Raw genomic sequence first — 23941 nt, forward strand, 5'->3', positions numbered from 1 at the left:
TGCTTTGAAAGTCTTCACCTTTCTGTGTATACCATATATTGCATAATGAAAGAACTGAAACTGTGGAACTGTAACCCATAAAAATTTTTGAAATTGCCTGTATAACTGCTTATTGAGCTGTACATTGAAAGTTAACACCTTTCTGTGTGTATGTTATATTTTACAATAATGGAAATAGCTGAAGTTGTGGAACTGTGATCTGTGACATTCTTTAAAGTTTGTTCTCTAGCTACTTGTTAAATTGTACCTTAAAGTTGTCACTGTTATGTATATATGTTAAAGTTCACAATTAAAAAATCATTAAAAAAAAGAAAGATCAAACAAGGACTCACAGCTGAAAGGGTAAAGAGGACAAGTTTGTAATGATCGTGGAAGAAAGGTGGGGTTTCACTAGATTAAGAAATAGGTCGAAAAAAATGAATTTTAAAGATGAAAGTGGTATTTTCATGCTTGGGGTTTTAGAAGAAGAAATGAATAAAAGTGGGTGAGCCTTGCAGGCTTATAGACTACCTAATGCAATAGTAGTTATATGGAGCTATATATTCCTACTGATAATCTCTGGAAACTTCTGCAACCCGTGCAGAGAAGGGAGACCTTCTCATGCTCTTCATCTCTCTCTCAGCGGATTCCAGATTGTTCATGTGGTGATGTGTCAGGAGACTGCCTTTCAGTTTTTAAGACTCTTCCAAATGAAAGAAGTAGATATAAAACTTATGAATTATTTCTCCGGTATATTTTCTGTTTTACTGATAACAGAAGTATTACTTTGTAACAGTCCCCTCATGTCTAATAATTGTAATTTAATTAACATAAGACATATTTGACACGTATTTGGTTTTATATACTAACCCCATCAAGCACAAGTGTTTTTTCTGTAATATACTGAAATGGACATGTACAGTCTCTCTAATACATATAAAAGTTGGAGCTATTGTTTAAGAAGTCTATAAAACAAAATTAAAATTGAAGAATTGACCAAAGGATTTAAATTAGTAGGCTTGTCCACTCCTAAAGGTAATACTGAGAATTCTTTTAGGCAAACACCTATAAATGCTGGATAAAATATAATAAAATATAATACACATCTTATTAAATGCATAGCTGAACTGCATGCGAGGGAAACCTCAAGGATGAAGCAAACCAGAAAATATTTCTGATAGAATTTTGAGAAAGATTAAAGGAAAAGGGGGGAAAAGGCAACATTTGAAAAGATAATGACAGGCATAATTCTAAAATTAGTAAAAGTTAGGAATTTTTAGATATAATAAATAGGACACATATAAAATGGGATAAATGTAAAACTCCTAGGAACTTCTCAATGAAGGTACAGGAAAACCAAGATAAAGAGAACATCTTAAGAGCAACCAGAGAAAAGGCAGATTAATTACAGGGAACCACAATTGGATTCTTATCAGACTGCTCAATATGATTACATCAACCTTATGACAACTGTATGATATCTTCAAAGTGCTGATAGGGTTGCCATCCTAAAATACTATGACCAACTTATCTCTAATTCTGAGTAAGAGCAAATTAAAGGCATATTTTCTAAAGACTACTATAGGAAGAAAGAAATCGAACTCAGAATGAAGGGTTGTAATTCAAGAAACAGTGGTCAGCAAAAAATGGGTAAACACAGGGCAAATATAAATAAACATTGACTTTATAAAATAAAATTTTAATTATTAATTTATATTACTAAATGTTATTATACTAAAGGGTATTAAAATATGGTAGAGCTACTGTAATGAGCACCAATTTATAAGATGGAAGTGGGTTATGGGGGTAAAGCATTAAAAATGTTCCTGTATTCAGTAGTAGACAGTTTCCACACTAAAGAGGAATGAGGGAATTTTGTTAATATTCAATTCAATAGAGACAGGGAATGAGAGAAAAAAAGGCATGATAAGCAGAAATACAAAAGATAATAGAAATAAGTCCAAATCTATCAGCAAAAATAATAAATATAAATGATTGTTATTTGCCCATTAAATGATTAGATTTTCAGAACTTTAAAGAATCCAATTACATGTTGTTTATAGAGATCTAAAATAAAACATATAGTGTTTGGGACTGAAGGGGTGGAAAAACTTCTGCCAGGCAGATGCTAACCAAAAGGAAGGTTATATAGCTATGTAAATATCTAACAAGATGGACTTCAGGGCAAAAAGCTGTATGAGGAAAAAGGAAGGCCACTATATAAATATAAAAGGAAATATTTACCGGAAAGATAGAACATCCTAGAGAGTTATAACAATCCCATTCATATGTATGTGCGATTATGTATCTTCAAATTACATAAAGTAACAGTTGAGAGAATTGCATGGAGAATTCACAAAGGGACAATCGTGGTGGGAAATTTTAACATACTTCTCAATAAATGGCACATCAGAAGAAATACTAGAAAGATGTAGAATATTTTACTGTACAGTTAGAATCTTTGATCTAATGGATGTAAATAATCACTGAACAATAACTGCAAGAGATAGTCTTTCTAAGCATTAAAGGAAATTGGTCATGGCCCTGGGCAACAGAGTAGGTCTCAAAAAATACCAAGATTCAGAATCATTCTGATCACAGTACAGTTCATTTAGAACTCAATAACAAAAATATAACTGCAAATCCAATTTTAAAAGCATATTTCTAATTAGGTCATGTATAAAAGAGAAATAATGAAAATTTGATACATTAGAACTAAACTAATAAAATGATCCAGATGAAAATTTGAGATTAAGCTAATTGAACATAGAAGGAACTTAGGCACTTATATTAGAAATGAATAAAAACTGTAAATGAATTAGCCTAGAAAAATAAAAAATTTCATGAAAAAATAGTTACCACCACCCCCCTCCCAAAATGAAGAGGAAAATAATAAAGATAGGGGAAATTAACACAATAGAAAACAGAGACAGTAAAGAGTATCAGCAAAATGAAAAGATGTTCCTTGAAAGCACTGAAAAAGTGAAAAAACCTTTGGCAAAATTGATTATGAAAAAAGGTATGAATGATTAAACAATACATTGGAACATGAGCACACTATTTTATCAGGAAATTCACAAAAGAGGAAGTTCCAAGGGCTAGCAAATCTAAGGGGAAATGCTCAGCCCTATGGGTAATGAGAATCGTAAGCTACAATGACAGATAACATTTCCCACCCATCAAATTGGCAAAAATAGAAAGGTTCAAAATACCAAGCTTGGCAAAGATGTATAATATCAGGAACCCTCATATACCACAGGTATGTGTGTAACTGGAAAGCAGTTTGGCAGTATCTAGTAAAGATGATAAGTACTCCCTACAACTGAGCAATTCCACTCGTAGGGATAGTGCTACAGTAGCTCTCAAACACAAGGGCAGGAAGACACACACAAGAATGTCCATTGTGACCTTGTTAAAAGCCATCAAGTGAAAGAAACTGAAGGCCATCACTTAAGACATTGGGATAATGTGATAATTCAAGTAATGGAATTCATATCAAGGTGGTTAAACATCAGAAACACTGAACATTTAGGAAAAAAAAAGTTGCAGAAGAATGTTTATGGTCCATTTATATAAAATTATAAAACGTGTAAAAAATACTTTTTCATTTATTCATTTACTTATTGTAATAAAAATTTAAATCATGCATAGAAATAATAAACGCAAAATTCAGCATGACGTTGTCTCCTGGGGAGAAAAGAAAGGAAATGGGTTTGGGTAGGTATACATAGGCATCAACTATATCTGTCCTTAAAAAAAAAAAAAAAAAAAAAAACTTAAAAGTGTGTGTATATATATATTTAAAAATATATGTATATGAATTTTTATATGTGTAAAAAAAAAAAAAAAAACTTAAAAGTGTGTGTATATATATATTTAAAAATATATGTATATGAATTTTTATATGTGTATATACATATATATATACATGCACACACACACAATTTGACAACGCTAGGTTGTAGGGTATATACATGTGTTTCAGTTTATAAAGCTGCTGGAATGCAGTATACCGGGAATGAGTTGGCCATTTCAAATAGGGATTTATTAGGTTACAAATTTACGGTTCTAAGGCCATGGAAATGTCCAAATTAAGGCATCAAGAGGAACATGCCTTCTCTGAGGAAAGGTTGCTGGCATCCAGGTTTCCTCTGTCATGTGGGAAGGCACATGGCAACATCTGCTGGTCCTTCTCTCCTGGTTCTGGTTTCAATGGCTGTCTCCAAATGTCTCTGGACATTTCTCTGTATCCTCTCCTGCTTTGCCTGCCTTTTATCCTCTCATAAAGGACTCCAGTGAAGGTTAAGACTTACCTTGAATGGGTTGGGTCACATCTCAATTGAAGTAGCCAAAAAGTCCCACCGACAATAGGTCTGCTTCCACAAGAATGGGCTAAAAGAACGTGTTCTTTTCTAGGGTACATAGATTCAAACCAGCACAACATATTATTCTACTTTTCTTTATGTTTGAAATATTTTATAATACTTTACAAATAACACTATGTTAAATAGCTTTATAGAAGATTAGTGGGATTTGGACTAAGTTATTGTCTTTAAGTAAGTGAATGGGCTTCTTTTTAGAGCACTTAGTAGAAGAGTACTGTTATTGTTTACCACTCACCACCCTTCACCTCCCCCTCCCCGCCCAAAATAAAGTTTTTACACAAGAAAACTGAAGCCGCCTTTAAATGGTAATTGACAAACATGTATGGGCGTCACTCAGTTGCATCTGTTGGCCTTAGGCACAGGCAGTTGTAAAATTAAATTCATTGATGGTCTGTAAGATGAGGAAAGAGGAAAATGGAAAACTTAAGTGTAGCAGGAACAACAAGTATCACAAGATGTTGGCCCCAACCTACCCAAACAAGGCTTAACTTTTTTTTCAAAATGGAAATAGCTGCATTATTTTTTCTTATCAAAAAGTAATTCATATACTGTGAAAACAGTTCAAAGAATACAACTAAATGAAATAGCCTATCATTGCACCCCTGCAATAATAATCACTGTAAATATTTTAAATGTATCCTTCTGTTCATATGTATATGTAATATTTATCCCCCAAAAATCATACTCTACCATTTATTTTTAACCTGCTTTTTAATGATATATTTCATAAGTATTCCATATCAGGAAAAATAAATCTCTCACGTCTCTTTAATGACTGCATAGTAATTTTGTATAGCTGCGCCATAATGTATTTAACCATACCACACTGCAGTGAATGCACGTACGTCTTTGAGTACTTGAGCATTTGTTTCCTTGGGATAAGTTCCTAGAAAGAGATTTGCCTGATCAAAGGGAGTACACAGGATAGTAAGACTTTTGGTACCTATTGCTGGATGGCCTTCCAAAAATCACCAGTTTCCATGCTCACCACAAGTCTACAAGAATGTGTATTTCTCCACCAACACTATGTATTAGCAGCCATTTTTATTTTTGCCAATCTAATAAGTAAAAATGGTATTTTATTGTCATGTTAATCTTATTTTTTTAGTTAATACTGAGATTTTTGTTTATTGGTCATCTGTTACTTGAGTAGGCTTACATGTAGAGATTTTACATGTTGTTCTCTCTCATATATATGCATTCTTTTCCAATGAGTTATTCTTCATGAGTCTATATGGAATCATTCTACCTCTATTCTTAAAAATAATGAAATTAGAGTATCCTGTAATCACCAAAGATTAGTAATTCCAAAACAAAGATTCTTTAAAGAAGTAAGCTAGACACGTTGATCCTTGGAATAAGTTTCTTTCTTTGTTTTTAACTTAGTTAACTTAGGGAAACTAAGAGAGGGGAGTGGTAAGTGGCAATGTGTGTATTTTGAGATACCTCTGTATGAGCCATAGCTGGTGGCAGTGGACTGATAGGAAGCTGAAGTGCATTCTTTTATTCTAAACAACTGTTATGAGTAATTGGTAGGTCAAGTTACTAAGCTCAAGAATCAGGTGGTAAAAAGGGATCAAAGGTGACTAAATGCAGTAAAACTCTGGTAGTATCCAAAAGCTGTTGTGCAGTTCAGTAGGCTCTTACGTAGTAATTTTCACGAAAATCTGTGCCTTTTACTTTGTAGAAGAGTAGGGCCAGCCACTTGCTTCTAGAAGCGGAGCATATGTTTCTTCATTTTAACTGTAATAATAATGATGTCTACACCTTTTACACAACACTACCCCAACCTCTCTTTCTGTCCTGGGGTACAGCAAGTGGATATGAAAGATACACAAGTGAACAGGACGTCTTTTGCCCATTTTTCTAATGGGTTTTCCCTTATTGCATAGGTCTTTATAGATTCCAGATACGAGTCCTTTGTAGAAAATACATATTACATAATATACATGTTAGCATAGAATAGGCCATAAGAAACCCTGCAGTAAAAGAAACCTGTTTCTCTTTCTTTAACCCAATGATGCCCAAACCTGTTTTTAATGAGAATACGTTTTCATGGTGCTTCCATTAATATCTCATAGAATATTGGGCAACGGATTATTGATTTGAGAAATGCTGAATTTTAGGCTTAGAAAACCTACCAGCTGACAAATGAAAGGTGCTTTAAACTGAGCAAGGTTTTGAAAAAGGTGAAAGATGCTAAAATATAAATGTTTTGGGGGGCTCAGGGGAGAGGTTTTCTTAAAAAGAAAAAGCCAAAAGCTAAATTTGATAAATTTAATGCCAACAATCTGCATACTTTTTTCTTGAGCAGGTTAGCCAGTACACCTTTGCTATGTGCAGTTATAGAGAAAAAAAGTCTGAGCCACAAGAATTAATGCAGCTTGAAGGATACACTGTGGATTATACAGATCCCCACCCAGGTAATTCTAAATTGAAGCATTTTCCCTGCCATGCATGTTTACATGTAATTCTTATAATTATCCTGTGTCTCTTCTGCATTCCACTAAATGAATAGAGTGCATATTTCACTTACATAGCTGGACAAGAATTCATGAGATTCACATTCTGTCCCTTTGAATGCTGTTTAATTTTAGCCATAACTCATTATTTCTGTTATCTTAGTATAAGAAATAAATATATGAGAGTTATTCTATTAGAAAAGTTATATGAGAATTATTATCAATGCTTACAGATGCTTCATCACGGAAAAGCAAAAAGTACAATAGTCAGAAATAAGGAAAGAAATAGCAATTATATTTATATTGTACTAATTTTCTCCACCACCAGTACATTGTATTCCTCTCTTTCCCTCCACCTTAATATTCAGTATAGTACTTACTGGGCACCTGGTAGCTAAAAATAGTGTGAATGAATTATGGATAGATAGAGATTAATGCAATTACTATAAAGTTATTAAGAAATATATAAAGATCAAGAATTATGGAGATTAAGAAATTAATATAGAGAGATTAAGAATAGAAATCTTTGACCACATTCACTAAGTGATCACTTAAAGATGCAAAATTTTATCCTTTCTGTGAAAGAATTTTGCAAAAGATAAATCCCATGCACTATAAGGTACCATTTTTACCTTACCTGTATCTTTTTCAGCTAAACTCAGTTATATGGTTCTCCTGAGAATAGAATGGGAAATGTGCTAACAGAAAAGGCCTCCTTCTCTGGCATGAAATATCAGATCATAATATACATTTCTGTGGGGTGTGTTTGTGTCTTTCCTGAAGTTATTTTTAATTTCTAAAGTGATGTGCAAGCTTAAACCTTTTTGTTCTTGTTTCTCTTCACATCTTGGATTGTGGATTTGATCCTCAACTAAAAAATTCTTTAAAGGGTTGAATTCTTAATACCAAGTCCATTCTTTTCCATGAGCTTAGTGAATGAGTTTAAAACCTGTCAGTTGTACAAGTTTTTAATGATATCTTTCTTCTTCTACAGGCCTTCAAGGTGGTCAGATGTTCTTTAATGCTGTTAAAGAAGGAGACACTGTAATATTTGCCAGTGATGATGAGCAGGATAGAATATTATGGGTTCAAGCCATGTATAGAGCCACAGGTCAATCATATAAACCCATTCCTGCTGTTCAAACCCAGAAGTTGAATCCTAAAGGAGGAACTCTCCATGCAGATACTCAGCTTTGTAAGTTTTGTTAAAAAATAATTTGATTATCAGTTAATAGCTTTAATAAGATATGAAATTATCTGAAGCAGATGTATTTAGTATTATAGTTTACATCATTAGCTGATTCCTAATTGAATAAAAATAGTTCATATTAATAGTTATATAAAGGTATCTAATTTTTTCACACAAATCTGAGGTGAGTGGTGCTTGTGGTTTCCAGTCACGGATTTGCCAAGTGTTGGAGTATCCCTGGGAATCTCAAGAGCATCTAAGAATAGGCGCCAAAACTTTTCAAAAGAAAATTCATTTTAACTTATGTGTCCTATAGAAATGGGAAAAATATTGCAAAATCAAATTGGCTTTGATAGGATTCCAGAATACGAAAATGATGGAGCATCACTTTATGGAACAGTTCTTAATACCCCACAAGGGTAATAGAGATTTTTTTCTCTTGGTGAATAATATAAAGAATAAATCATAAAATCAAGTTTCTTTTTCAGAATACCTTAATATTCATTTTCTATATGCTAATTTAAATCAATAAGAACTATGATTTTCATTTTAATTCATTAGTCATTAATAATGAAATTTTATACAGAGGGTAGAAACATTTCCAAACATAGCTTTAATAATCATCAAATAAAATGTTTTAACACATCCTACTCCTCTGCAAACTTTTCTGGTTTCTCCTGTAATAAAGTAGTTTGTCCTTAACTTTAAACTCAAATTGCAGCTTTTCATTTAACATCCTTTGCTCTCAAGATTCTTCTTCAGCGGTCTGACACTTTGACATGCATTATTTTCTTCTACTTTTTATGCATCAAGTAACTGCTTTCCTTTCTTTTTAGACACCGTTTGGTATCATATCTGGGCACCTTAAGTTAGGGTACTTTAGGCCAAGTAAGTAAAGGTAGAATATGAGCTCATCTCTTTTCTCTGTTTTCTTTTAGAAACCACAGGCCATATTTATAGGGTATCTTAATTAATTTTAGACACCTTTTTAAAATATAATGAAAATTATTTAGGAATACCATATCTTAAAAGAATTGCTTTAAATTTTTCTCATTTATTTTACTGTAAAGTAGTAGCATATCGTCTTGAAATTTAAAAAGCAATTTATGGCATGTATTTTTTCTTTATCTGAGATTTTAATTCCTTTCCTCTGCCTTTTCCCTTCCACCCACATATACATGCAGAGTTTTGTACAGCAGATATGAATTTTCCATCAGAACTCACATGTGCAAAAATGTAACTCCCTTTCTCTACAACTGTACATATCTTGAACTCCCATTTCTAATATTGCCAAATAACTTAAACTCACAGAATCAAGTAACTCAGTCACTTATAGATTTAAATTCAGTCCATTCAAGACTCTTCCCCATATCTTCCAGAAGAATTACATGTATCTGTGACATCATTTAACATCTGGTCCAACAGTGTTCTCTGTCCAATGGCTTGAGCTTAACTCATCCCATGGGTCCCCTTCATTGTGTGCTAGTGTACATGACTCTTAACCATGGACCTGCATGACATCTGGTAATGAGTTCCATATACTCTCTGTCATCTTTGTCTTAACTCTAGATACCTTTGAATCCCTCTTACCACATGTGGCCAGTTCTTGTCACAGTCTGGCCATAGGAACTTATTGGATATTCTCCTACAATATACTGGGGTGCCAGAAACTCTAGGAGACCATTTCTGTCTTGGGCCTTCTGTCTTGGTACAACCCATATGCATTGCTTCTCTGCTGCTAAAGTCCCTTGTTGGATGTGGCCCTATCTCCCTCCCCCCACCTCCCACCACCACGTCCTTGATGGTATATCCAGACATACGTCCCCGTTGTGTATGCCCCCAGAGGCTTTTATTGTCCACCCCCATCACAGGATAACTCTAATCAGACCTCTTCCCAGTGCCCATTTCCTCCCCCTGGCTGACCTATACTTTTTCCTTATGATTTGGGCTCTTGATTGCAAAACCAAGTTTTTAGAACTTTGTTTCCTTTTGCCTCCATGGGCCAGTCTCTGTCCCACCCATTCTGCAGCATTTATTGTGAGCCTCTTTTGTTTGGTTTCTTACAAAATTGTATTTTGCATGTGTGCATTTAGTTTCCATCTATATAAATGGTATTATCTTACTCAGTTTTACTTTTTTTACCTAGCTCTGTGTTTTTTAAAATCATCCATGTTTTCTGGGCATACATCTAATCTCATTCTTCATATTGCTGCATAACAGGTTATGGAGTATATGTGCCTAATTTTCCCTAGTCACTGTCATCTTGTGTCTCTTCCTGGTCACTCTGCCAGTGATGTAAACGTAAAATGCCTCCAGCTCCCTGTCTACGTAATGTTTAGGTGATCCAACTATGAGTATGAAATGTCTCTCCATTTTTTCAAATCTTCTAAGTCCTTTATATTTTAATCTTTTTTCCATGGGGTTCTTTTGTTTTTAGTTAATTTCTAAACATTTCATAGTTTTGTCGCTATTGTATCTTAGTTTTTATTATATTTTCTAACTGACTGTTACTCATATAGAGAAATGCAATTTTCATATGCCAATTTTCTACCCATACATCTTCTTTGGTTAGGTGTCCATTCAGTACTTTGCCTATTTTTAATTGGATGATTATCTAATTATTGAGCTTTGAGAGTTCTTTATATGTTCTGGATACAAGTCATTTTATCAAACATGAGATATGCAAGTATTTTCTCCCAGTCTGGCTTATCTTTTCATATCTTTTAATTGTGTCTTTCAAAGAGCAAAAATCCTTAATTTTGATGAAATCCATTTTATCAATTACGTTCTTTTATGGATTGTGCTTTATTTTATCTAATTTGCCTAACACAAGGCCATAAAAATTTTTCTACTTTGTTTTCTTCTAGAAATTTTAGTTTTGGCTCTTTCATTTTGCATTTGCATGCATTTTGAGGTGATTTTTGTATTTGCTCTTAGATATACATCAGTGTTGATAGATATCATATGGATATCAAGTTGAGCTGAAAAGACTATCCCCATGAATTATTTTTGTACCTTTGACAAAAGTCATTTAACTTTATATGTATGAGTTATTTCTTGGCTGGCTTTTTTTTCTTTTGATCAATTTGTCTGTACTGGTGTTACTGTTACACTGTCTTAATACTATAGCTTTATAAGTCTTGCAGTAGGGTAGTGTAAGTCCTCCAAATTGGTTCCTCATTTTTTAAATATATTTTAGGTTTGTATATCTTTTGCGTATTCTTACAAATTTTAGAGTCATCTGCTAGGATTTTGATAGGAATTGCTTTGATTCTGTAGACAAGTTTGTAAAAAATTAACATCTTAACAATATTTAATCTTCCAATCCATGAATACAACATATCTTTCCACTTATTGAGGTTGTTTATAATTTCTCTTGGGAGTGTTTACAGTTCTCAGTATACAGGTCTTATTCCTGTTTTGTTAGATTCATCCTTAGTATTTCATATTCTCCTGTTCTTGAGTGAAGTGTTCTGTATATGTCTGTCGGGTTTAGTTGGTTTAGGGTATCATTCGGGTCTTCTATTTATCTTATGTCTGGATGTTCTATCCATTATCAAAAGAGATATATTGAAGTCTCCTACTATTATTGTAGAATTATCTATTACTCCCTTCAAATCTGTCAATATCTGCTTTATATATATTTGGGCTCTGCCATCAGGTGCATATATATTTATAATTGTTATGTCTTCTTGTTGATTTGACCCCTTTATCAGTATACAGCTACCTTCTTTGTCCTTGTAACGTTTTTTTTTTTTTTTTTTTTTTTTTAATCATCATTTTATTGAGATATATTCACATACCACGCAGTCATACAAAACAAATTGTACTTTCGATTGTTTACAGTACCATTACATAGTTGTACATTCATCACCTAAATCAATCCCTGACACCTTCATTAGCACACACACAAAAATAACAAGAATAATAATTAGAGTGAAAAAGAGCAATTGAAGTAAAAAAGAACACTGGGTACCTTTGTCTGTTTGTTTCCTTCCCCTACTTTTCTACACATCCATCCATAAACTAGACAAAGTGGTGTTTGGTCCTTATGGCTTTCCCAATCCCATTGTCACCCCTCATAAGCTACATTTTTATACAACTGTCTTCGAGATTCATGGGTTCTGGGTTGTAGTTTGATAGTTTCAGGTATCCACCACCAGCTACCCCAATTCTTTAGAACCTAAAAAGGGTTGTCTAAAGTGTGCATAAGAGTGCCCACCAGAGTGACCTCTCGGCTCCTTTTGGAATCTCTCTGCCACTGAAGCTTATTTCATTTCCTTTCACATCCCCCTTTTGGTCAAGAAGATGTTCTCCGTCCCACGGTGCCAGGTCTACATTCCTCCCTGGGAGTCATATTCCACGTTGCCAGGGAGATTCACTTCCCTGGGTGTCTGATCCCACGTAGGGGGGAGGGCAGTGATTTCACCTTTCAAGTTGGCTTAGCCAGAGAGAGAGGGCCACATCTGAGCAACAAAGAGGCATTCAGGAGGAGACTCTTAGGCACAAATACAGGGAGGCCTAGCCTCTCCTTTGCAGCAACCGTCTTCCCAAGGGTAAAACTTATGGTAGAGGGCTCAACCCATCAAACCACCAGTCCCCTATGTCTGTGGTCATGTTAGCAACCATGGAGGTGGGGTAGGCGAATACCCCTGCATTCTCCACAGGCTCCTCAAGGGGGCACTACATCTTTTTTTTTTTTTTTTTTTCCCCTTGTTTGTCTTTTTTCTTTTTTTTTTTTTTTTTTTTTTTAACTTTCCCTTCTTTTTTCAAATCACCTGTATGAAAAAAAAAGTTAAAAAGAAAACAAACATACAATAAAAGAGCATTTCAAAGAGACCATAGCAAGGGGGTAAGAAAAAGACAACTAACCTAAGATAACTGCTTAACTTCCAACATGTTCCTACTTTACCCCAAGAAAGTTACATAATATAGCAACATTTCAGTGAACTTGTTCCTACTACAACCATCAGAAATTAACAGACCATAGTCATTTCTGGGCATCCCCAGAACGTTAAATAGCTTATCTGTTCTTCCTGGATTATTGTTCCCCCTTCCTTAATTGCTCTCTACTGCTAGTTCCCCTACATTCTACATTATAAACCATTTGTTTTACATTTTTCAAAGTTCACATTAGTGGTAGCATATAATATTTCTCTTTTTGTGCCTGGCTTATTTCGCTCAGCATTATGTCTTCAAGGTTCATCCATGTTGTCATATGTTTCACCAGATCGTTCCTTCTTACTGCCGCGTAGTATTCCATCGTGTGTATATACCACATTTTATTTATCCACTCATCTGTTGAAGGACATTTGGGTTGTTTCCATCTCTTGGCAATTGTGAATAATGCTGCTATGAACATTGGCGTGCAGATATCTGTTCGTGTCACTGCTTTCCGATCTTCCGGGTATATACCGAGGAGTGCAATCGCTGGATCGAATGGTAGCTCTATATCTAGTTTTCTAAGGAACTGCCAGACTGACTTCCAGAGTGGCTGAACCATTATACAGTCCCACCAACAATGAATAAGAGTTCCAATTTCTCCACATCCCCTCCAGCATTTATAGTTTCCTGTTTGTTTAATGGCAGCTATTCTAACCGGTGTTAGATGGTATCTCATTGTGGTCTTAATTTGCATCTCTCTAATAGCTAGTGAAGCTGAACATTTTTTCATGTGTTTCTTGGTCATTTGTATTTCCTCTTCAGAGAACTGTCTTTTCATATCTTTTGCCCATTTTATAATTGGGCTGTCTGTACTATTGTCATTGAGTTGTAGGATTTCTTTGTATATGCAAGATATCAGTCTTTTGTCAGATACATGGTTTCCAAAAATTTTTTCCCATTGAGTTGGCTGCCTCTTTACCTTTTTGAGAAATTCCTTTGAGGTGCAGAAACTTCTAAGCTTGAGGAGTTCCCATTTATCTATTTTCTCTTTTGTTGCTTGTGCTTTGGGTGTAAAGTCTAGGAAGTGGCCTCCTAATACAAGGTCTTGAAGATGTTTTCCTACATTATCTTCTAGGAGTTTTATGGTACTTTCTTTTATATTGAGATCTTTGGTCCATTTTGAGTTAATTTTTGTGTAGGGGGTGAGGTAGGGGTCCTCTTTCATTCTTTTGGATATGGATATCCAACTCTCCCAGCCCCATTTGTTGAAAAGACCATTATGGCTCAGTTCGGTGACTTTGGGGGCCTTATCAAAGATCAGTCGGCCATAGATCTGAGGGTCTATCTCTGAATTCTCCATTCGATTCCATTGATCTATATGTCTATCTTTGTGCCAGTACCATGCTGTCTTGGCAACTGTGGCTTTATAATAAGCTTCAAAGTCAGGGAGTGTAAGTCCTCCCACTTCGTTTTTCTTTTTTAGAGTGTCTTTAGCAATTCGAGGCATCTTCCCTTTCCAAATAAATTTGATAACTAGCTTTTCCAAGTCTGCAAAGTAGGTTGTTGGAATTTTGATTGGGATTGCATTGAATCTGTAGATGAGTTTGGGTAGAATTGACATCTTAATGACATTTAGCCTTCCTATCCATGAACATGGAATATTTTTCCATCTTTTAAGGTCCCCTTCTATTTCTTTTAGTAGAGTTATGTAGTTTTCTTTGTATAGGTCTTTTACATCTTTGGTTAAGTTTATTCCTAGGTACTTGATTTTTTTAGTTGCTATTGAAAATGGTATCTTTTTCTTGAGTGTCTCTTCAGTTTGTTCATTTCTAGCATATAGAAACATTACTGACTTATGTGCATTAATCTTGTATCCCGCTACTTTGCTAAATTTGTTTATTAGCTCTAGTAGCTGTATCGTTGATTTCTCAGGGTTTTCTAGATATAAGATCATATCATCTGCAAACAATGACAGTTTTACTTCTTCTTTTCCAATTTGGATGCCTTTTATTTCTTTGTCTTGCCGGATTGCCCTGGCTAGCACTTCCAGCACAATGTTGAATAACAGTGGTGACAGCGGGCATCCTTGTCTTGTTCCTGATCTTAGAGGGAAGGCTTTCAGTCTCTCACCATTGAGTACTATGCTGGCTGTGGGTTTTTCATATATGCTCTTTATCATGTTGAGGAAGTTTCCTTCAATTCCTACCTTTTGAAGTGTTTTTATCAAAAAGGGATGTTGGATTTTGTCAAATGCTTTTTCAGCATCTATTGAGATGATCAATTGATTTTTCCCTTTCGAGTTTTTAATGTGTTGTAATACATTGATTGTTTTTCTGATGTTGAACCATCCTTGCATGCCTGGAATGAACCCCACTTGGTCATGGTGTATGATTTTTTTAATGTGTCTTTGGATTCGATTTGCAAGTATTTTGTTGAGGATTTTTGCATCTATATTCATTAGGGAGATTGGCCGGTAGTTTTCCTTTTTTGTAGCATCTTTGCCTGGTTTTGGTATTAGATTGATGTTAGCTTCATAAAATGAGTTAGGTAGTGTTCCATTTTTTTCAATGTTTTGAAAGAGTTTGAGTAAGATTGGTGTCAGTTCTTTCTGGAAAGTTTGGTAGAATTCCCCTGTGAAGCCATCTGGCCCTGGGCATTTATTTGTGGGAAGATTTTTGATGACTGATTGGATCTCTTTGCTTGTGATGGGTTGGTTGAGGTCTTCTATTTCTTCTCTGGTCAGTCTAGGTTGTTCATATGTTTCCAGGAAATTGTCCATTTCTTCTACATTATCCAGTTTGTTGCCATACAGTTGTTCATAATATCCTCTTATAATTTTTTTAATTTCTTCAGGATCTGCAGTTATGTCACCTTTTTCATTCATTATTTTGTTTATATGGGTCTTCTCTCTTTTTGATTTTGTCAGTCTAGCTAGGGGCTTGTCAATCTTGTTGATCTTCTCAAAGAACCAACTTTTGGTGATATTTATCCTTTCTATTGTTTTTTGTTCTCTATGTCATTTATTTCTGCTTTAATCCTTGTTATTTCTTTTCTTCTACTTGGTTTAGGATTGGTTTGCTGTTCATTTTCTAGCTTCTTCAGTTGATCCATTAGTTCTTTGATTTTGGCTCTTTCTTCCTTTTTAATATATGCGTTTAGTGCTATAAATTTCCCCCTTAGCACTGCTTTTGCTGCATCCCATAGGTTTTGGTATGTTGTGTTCTCATTTTCATTCGTCTCTATATATTTAGCAATTTCTCTTGCTATTTCTTCTTTAACCCACTGATTGTTTAGGAGTGTGTTGTTTAACCTCCAGGTATTTGTGAATTTTCTAAGTCTCTGATGGTTATTGACTTCTAATTGTATTCCATTGTGGTCAGAGAATGTGCTTTGAATAATTTCAATCTTTTTAAATTTATTGAGGCTTGTTTTATGTCCCAGCATATGATCTATTCTGGAGAAAGTTCCGTGAGCACTAGAAAAGTATGTGTATCCTGGTGATTTGGGATGTAATGTCCTGTAGATGTCTGTTAAATCTAATTCATTTATCAGATTGTTTAGGTTTTCAATTTCCTTATTGGTCTTCTGTCTGGTTGATCTATCTATAGGAGAGAGTGATGTGTTGAAGTCTCCCACAATTATTGTGGAAACATCAATTGCTTCCTTTAGTTTTGCCAATGTTTCTCTCATGTATTTTGTGGCACCTTGATTGGGTGCATAGACATTTACGATTGTTATTTCTTCTTGCTGAATTGCCCCTTTTATTAGTATGTAGTGGCCTTCTTTGTCTCTCAAAACATCCCTGCATTTGAAGTCTATTTTATCTGAGATTAATATTGCTACACCTGCTTTCTTTTGGCTGTAGCTTGCATGAAATATTTTTTTCCATCCTTTCACTTTCAATTTCTTTGTGTCCCTGTGTCTAAGATGAGTCTCTTGTATGCAACATATTGATGGTTCATTTTTTTTGATCCATTCTGCGAATCTATATCTTTTAATTGGGGAGTTTAATCCATTTCCATTCAACGTTAAAACCGTGAAGGCATTTCTTGAATCGGCCATCTTATCCTTTGGATTATGTTTGCCATATTTTTCCCTCTCTCTATTAATATCCTTTATTGTACCCATACCGAATCTCTTTAGTACTGAACCTTTCTCCAAGTCTCTCTGTCCTGTCTTTGTTTCTCTGTCTGTAGGGCTCCCTTTAGTATCTCCAGTAGGGCAGGTCTCTTGTTAGCAAATTCTCTCAGCATTTCTTTGTCTGTGAAAAATTTAAGCTCTCCCTCAAATTTGAAGGAGAGCTTTGCTGGATAAAGTATTCTTGGCTGGAAATTCCTCTCTCTCAGAATTTTAAATATATCGTGCCATTGCCTTCTCGCCTCCATGGTGGCTGCTGAGTAGTCACTACTTAGTCTTATGCTGTTTCCTTTGTATGTGGTGAATTGCTTTTCTCTTGCTGCTTTCAGAACTTGCTCCTTCTCTTCTATGTTTGACAGTGTGATCAGTATATGTCTCGGAGTGGGTTTTTTTTGGATTTATTCTATTTGGAGTTCGCTGAGCATTTATGATTTGTGTATTTATGTTGTTTAGAAGATTTGGGAAGTTTTCCCCAACAATTTCTTTGAATACTCTTCCTAGACCTTTACCCTTTTCTTCCCCTTCTGGGACACCAATGAGTCTTATATTCGGACGCTTCATATTATCTATCATATTCCTGAGGTCCATTTCGAGTTTTTCAATTTTTTTCCCCATTCTTTCTTTTATGCTTTCATTTTCCATTCTGTCATCTTCCAGGTCACTGATTCGTTGTTCAACTTCCTCTAGTCTTGTACTATGAGTGTCCAGAATCTTTTTAATTTGGTCAACAGTTTCTTTAATTTCCATAAGATCATCCATTTTTTTATTTAGTCTTGCAATGTCTTCTTTATGCTCTTCTAGGGTCTTCTTGATTTCCTTCATATCCCGTACTAGGGTCTCATTGTTCATCTTTAGTTCTTTGAGTAGCTGCTCTAGGTGTGTCTCTTCTGGTCTTTTGATTTGGGTGCTTGGGCTTGGGTTATCCATATCGTCTGGTTTTTTCATATGCTTTATAATTTTCTGTTGTTTTTGGCCTCGTGGCATTTGCTGTCCTTGATAGGGTTCTTTTAGGGTTTGTAGACCAGTTGAAGTCCTTATCTCTAATTTATCAGATCTACAGCTTCGTGGAGTACACTTTCTCTAACTAACCAGCAGGTGGCGTCCACGAGCCACCTGTTCTCCACAAGCCAGATCTCCCCTGCTTAGCCTTTTTGGTGAGTGGGGGAGTGAGTCTTGTGGGGCCCAATTGGTGTCCCAAGCTTGCGTGTGTAGTTGGTGTTGCCTGCCCTGTATGTGGGGCGTGTTTCTGGGCAGTCGGGGAGGGGGGGTGGCCCCAACAATCAAATCTCCCTGATGATCCTAGAGTTTTAAAGCTACTGCAATAGTCTAATCCTTCAGTTCAGTCCTGCCACAGTTTGTCTCTGCCACTGACCCACAAGTCTTTGGTATTGGCGTATGGCTCCTGAGACTTGCAAGTGGGCCCCTCTTCCAGGCTGTGCACCCCGGGTCCTCTGTTGAGGGATGACTGTGCTATGTCACAGGTGAGTGCCGTCCCCCCAGGGCAGTTCTGGGCTGCTGGGCTGTGTTGGGAGGCTCCCAGTCTGCTCAAATGATGGCTGAATGGGGCTCTGTTAATTCACACTGCTCCCCCTTCCCAGCTCTGGGACATTCAGCTGAGGTTGCAGGGAAGGCTAATGTCCACGCCCAGTTTTGTGGTGTGTGCCTGTTATTTGAAGCACTTCCGTCACACTGGGTTGTCTGGGGCAGCTCTGGGCTATGGGGCTGGCGATGGGCAGGAGTGTTTCCTGTCCACCAGGATGGTGGCTGTGAGCGGACACCCCCCTTTTCTTGGGAAGTTGTGTTGTTTAGTGAATTTTCTCAGCCACTGGATTATTGCCTTTTGTCTCAGAGCTCTCTTATTTCTGCTCTTGACTTGACGTGCCCAAATTTCAATTCTTTGAAGCTTTCTGTATTGAGCTTCTTAGAGTAATTGTTTTAGAAAAAGCAAAAAGGATTTAAAAAAAAAAAAAAACAAAAAAAACGGCCCTCCTCAGAGATCTAATGGGTTATTGAAATGCTAATAGACAAAGCAACCAGGGCCATTAAGGAAAGGTGCCCTGGGCAGAGAGATCAGCCTTGCTTCGGGATTTGCATATGCGCCTCAAGGCCTGATCTCCGCCCTTCCCCTTTCTGTGTTCACCAGAACTCCAAAAATCCTCTGCTTTTACTTTGGAGCTTCTCGTGTTGTTTTCCTTCTATGCCCGTCTCCTCTCTGCTGGGCTGGCTGCTCTCAGAGTCTCTGGTGTCTGGCCTCAGTCTATCTATGGTTGGAGTTTGAATCAGTAGAATGAGTTTCCGATGAGAGCAGCCACTGCAATTCTCCCTTCTCCTTCCTGGAGCTGACAGCCCCTCCTCCCCCGGGACTGAGCCTGGCAGGGAGGGGCGCGGGTCCCCTGGCCGCAAAAACTTACAGATTTCGCTGATCTCAGCAGTTCCACGTTTTCATGAGTGTTGTATGAAGTATGCCCAAAGACAGATTGCTCTGTGGTGTCCAGTCCACGCAGTTCCTGGCTTTTTATCTACTTTCCTGGAGGAGTAACTAAAACATACAGCTCACCAGTCTGCCATCTTGCCCCGCCTCCTCCCAATATCCCTTGTAACGTTTTTGATTTCGACTCTATTTTATCTGATATTAGTATAGCCACCCCAGCCTTCTTTAGGTTACTATTTTCATGGTATATTTTTTCATCCTTTCAATTTCAACATATTTGTGTCTATGAATTTAGGGTTCATCTTGTGTAAACAGCATATAGTTGATCATGTTTTTTTATCCATTCTTTCTTTTTCTGCCATTTGATATTAGAGTTTAATCCATTTACATTTAAAGAAAATACTGATAATGCAGGACATTTCTTTGCAATTTTGCTATTTGGTCTTTGTAAGTCTTATACCCTTTTTTTCCCTCAATTTTTCCTTTAATGCCTACTTTCATATTTATTTGATATTTTTGTAGGGTACCATTTTCAGTCCCTTCTCATTTCTTTGAGTATATTTTACATGTTTTCTTTGTGGTTACCATGGTGCTTAAATTTAACATCCTAAATCTATGTCGTGTTTGATTTGATACCAACTGAACTTCAATAGATATACATACACTATTCCCGTACCCTTTTGTCCCCCTACCTTTTTGTTGTACTTGTTACAAATCATATCTTGATACATTGTATGTTCCAAACCATAGACTTAGTGTTACTTTCTATGCATATGAATTTTAGAACCTGTGAAGAGTAAGAAGTAGAATTACATACAAAAAAACACAATACAGTAGTACTGGCATTTATAATTACCCATATAGTTACCATAAGGGTTACTCTGCTCCCTCCGGCACAGGGCTAGGGACCCACAAAGAGAGTGCAGGCTGCCTGCATGCCACCTTTGGGAAGGGTTCGGGGAATGGCCAGCACAGGGCCATGAGCCTCTTTTACTGTTTTAAAGCAACATTTTCTTGATCTGGTCCTCACCAATCTACTGCAGCCCTTTAACTGTTTTCTGGAGTTTCCAAGAAGGTGGTTCTGCCAGTTTTTGTGAGTTGTTCGAAGGTTCTGCGGGGTATGTCACCCCGTAGCATTATACACTGCCCTCTTGACAGTCTTCTCCTCCTATTCAATTTTAGGCCAAATATTTAAAAATCCTTTAAGCAGGGTATTAACTTAAATTTCATTTTATAAAGTAATTTTACTAATCAAGCTAATAAATTAAATGTTTCACACTTCAAAGAGAAAGTATTTGTCTTATTTTACAATAAAATAATTTTGATAAAATTTGAAGATTGGTTTACTCTAGTTCGTCGTGAATCTCAGTCCCTATGTGTTGACTAAAATTGGCATCATGTGAATATATTACTTACATTTTATTATTTCTGCATAAAGCAAGATGTATAAATCCATACATCTGTTTTTAATAAATTTAACAAATACTTGCAAAGAGGTTATTTGGATCAATAATATAGGTGGAACAAACTCCTAATTAATATTTCTATGAAATATTACTCTTTGTTCTTCAGCATAAAACATGAGTATATAAAATATGAATATACCAACCTGGTTGATTTACACAAAATTTTTAAACATTTAACTCCTGTTAAAGACTACATGGGTGGTATAAAAAGAAAGATGGTAAGTACTTTTCTGTGGCAATTTTTAACTTTCTGTAAGTTTTCATTTCAGTAAGAATTTGAGCTAGAAGCAAAGTATCGTTAGATGTGGTAGTGGTAAATGCAGCTACAGGCAAACTTTTAAACACAAGCAGTTTTAAATCAAATTATTTTATTTCAAAAGGTTCGTTTGCTGCTTAGTTCAGCTTAGTGCTTTGCAGAGGAGGAAACAGGCTTTTAGGTAGCAGCACCCCCTTCTTACCCTTTGATGTTTGAGTCACAGGGTTACACACCTCAGTGGTCTGAGCACCAATAAATGGCTTCATCTTCTCATTGTCCTCCCTGCCCGTTCCTGCCTCTTCTCCCCACCCCCCCTTTCCCTCTTGTGTCCCCACTCTCTCACAACACCCAGGGCAGCAAAAGAGCAGCAAAGTTAGATTTCCTTGCAAAGGAAGGAGAGGCTTTTCAGTTGAGTTTTTCCCCCATTTCACATTCTGAAATCTCTCGTAAATGCCTTTCTTGGAACTTGGACTCTTGAGCACCTGTGGGCTGGCCATGGTCAGTGCCCACCAAATAGCTCCCTACCCCAGCAGAGCCCACTAGCTTACTAATAGCCCTCACAGTGTTCTCAGCGTTAGTTATTTTCAAGTCGGTGGTAACTATTAAAATTGATGCTGTCAGCCCACTTACTCTTTTGTCTACCAATACCTGTTACCGTAATGAAAAATTGGAATTTTCAGGTTCCATTTGAATAAATCCTCTATAACTTCTTAAATCTATAGGCAAATAATAATCTTTCTCAATTTGCGTTTTATTCTGTCCACTGTCACCATACCTGGTGACAGTTCCACCTAAAGATGCTGGAACATTTATCCAACCGTTACCATAGAAACGCCATCAGAATTCTCAATTACTGTTTCCCACATATGTAGTCAGTCCATAGGTTAATCATCACAATTTATGACGGTTTTACAGTACATTGTTTAAGTGAATATCTTGTTGATTTGTTTTGATAGTATCCTTATATCATTTTTTAAGACAAGCTGAACTGAAAATTGCCATATCAGTGAATTTTTGAAGATTACCATGAATAATTTTCCATTTAAAAATAGTCACAAAAATTTTGTGTTGCAATAAACGTTAATTGAAGGTAACCCAGTGTAACCCAATTTTAAAACGATTCTGCAGGCCTTGGATTTGGTTATGCTTTTAATTTAAAGCTTTTTTTCGTATTTGATCCAGATGATTCTCTCTCTGTCCCCTAAGAATTAAACATAGATATGTATGTCAAGAGGAATCTATAAGAAAATAAGAAATGAGACAATATTTTAATGATAGCTGATTTCTTATTTTACTTTATTTCACGAGAGAATTTAAAATGAAAGTTTTCTCACAAATGGAGCTCAAACCTGTTGTTTCTTTGGTTTATTTTCATTTCTTCATAAATTCATGAAATCTAATGACCTACTGACACATGATGAAGTATTTTTGCATAAAATATTTTTAATTTCTATCTGAAATGATTAGTCTTTACAGTCTATATTTTTAAAGAGAAGGTTAATACCTCAGAGTACATATCCCCTTCTGTAGGATTAGAGCTCTGGAGGGATTGCAGCTTGTTTATTTTTTATAAACTTTGTAGTGGGTTGTTTTTTTTTTACAGTGTCAATGTAGAATCTGTATTTTGTGACTTAAACTGCTATCAGGACTATTATTTTTATCATTAATAGCAATTGTTAGAAAAGTAATTTTCCATTCATGTGTGTGAATTGAAAAGGCTTGCCACATTAGTAAATATAATTATTTGGAGTTATATTTCATAAAGAAAATACTTCATAAAGTAAATTCATTTTTGACAATATTATTTAAATATAAGTCAACTATATGCATTTTTAAGGGGCTCATATACTTTATTTTTAAAGATACATGAGTACATTATTTTTAATGAAAAATTTGCTTCTAGAAGCCTTTATAGTAAAAATGGAAGTATGTATTTTTTCTATGAATTTTATTATATATCCTTTTCTCCACAGATAAGCCATTAACAGGCATTATTTTTAACTTCTTGTATGACCTTCTCTGGTGAAAGAAATAATGAATAAAATTCAGCAGACAGTTTATAAAACTAGTAATTTACTCTCACAAAGGTGATACTAAAAGATTTTTTTTACTCAGATAAGTGGAGGAAGGATGATTCTAAGGTAAATTCTTTAAAATCCAAAATAATATTCAGATTTTATAATGTATTTGCATTTTTCAGTACTTTGCCTCATACTCGTTTGTGATTATACTACATTTTCATGTATCTAACTTTGTATTAAATGACTGTCAGGCAAAAGAATAAAATGCAAGAGAACTCAAGTTGTCTCATTTCTTAATTCAGGAAAAGCAGTTTAGTTTTGTGTTCATGCAATTAATATTAATTTACCACATGTATTTAACCATTCGGATAAGTAATTATTAAATGTAAAGGAATATATGTGCTACTTTTTACAAAGATTATTATCTTATACCTTACACCATCAGTGAACTGCCATTCATTGCTTACTTGCTACCTTCACCTTTTGATATTTGCCATCAACGTGAGATATAAATTAGTTCGTGATCCCTTTTAAAAATGTGATACTGAGGACCCTTCAACTTGAATTATATGGTTCTTCCATTCTCAGATATGGCTGAAAGTTGAATTTGACATGGATCAATATGATCTGAGGCTAAATATCTAAATGTGACTGATTATGTTAGCATCATGTCCACAGATCAATATTGAGTTTTATTATGAGCCTGACTCTATAATTGGGTTTAATCAATA

General features: G+C 35.5%; 1 protein-coding gene across 8 annotated transcripts in view; it reads left to right on the forward strand.

Moving 5' to 3' along the window:
• CADPS2 (calcium dependent secretion activator 2) overlaps positions 1-23941 on the forward strand; it is a 647872-nt gene that overhangs the window by 448059 nt on the left and 175872 nt on the right. For all 8 annotated transcript variants that reach the window (XM_037836276.1, XM_037836275.1, XM_037836277.1 and 5 more), the window contains exons 10-11: positions 6679-6787; positions 7821-8021. In XM_037836276.1, coding sequence (XP_037692204.1) covers positions 6679-6787; positions 7821-8021 — 310 coding nt within the window. The remainder of the gene's footprint in view (positions 1-6678; positions 6788-7820; positions 8022-23941) is intronic.

Source organism: Choloepus didactylus, chromosome 5 (genome assembly GCF_015220235.1).
Source record: "Choloepus didactylus isolate mChoDid1 chromosome 5, mChoDid1.pri, whole genome shotgun sequence".
In the NCBI taxonomy this organism is placed as follows: Eukaryota; Metazoa; Chordata; class Mammalia; order Pilosa; family Megalonychidae; genus Choloepus; species Choloepus didactylus.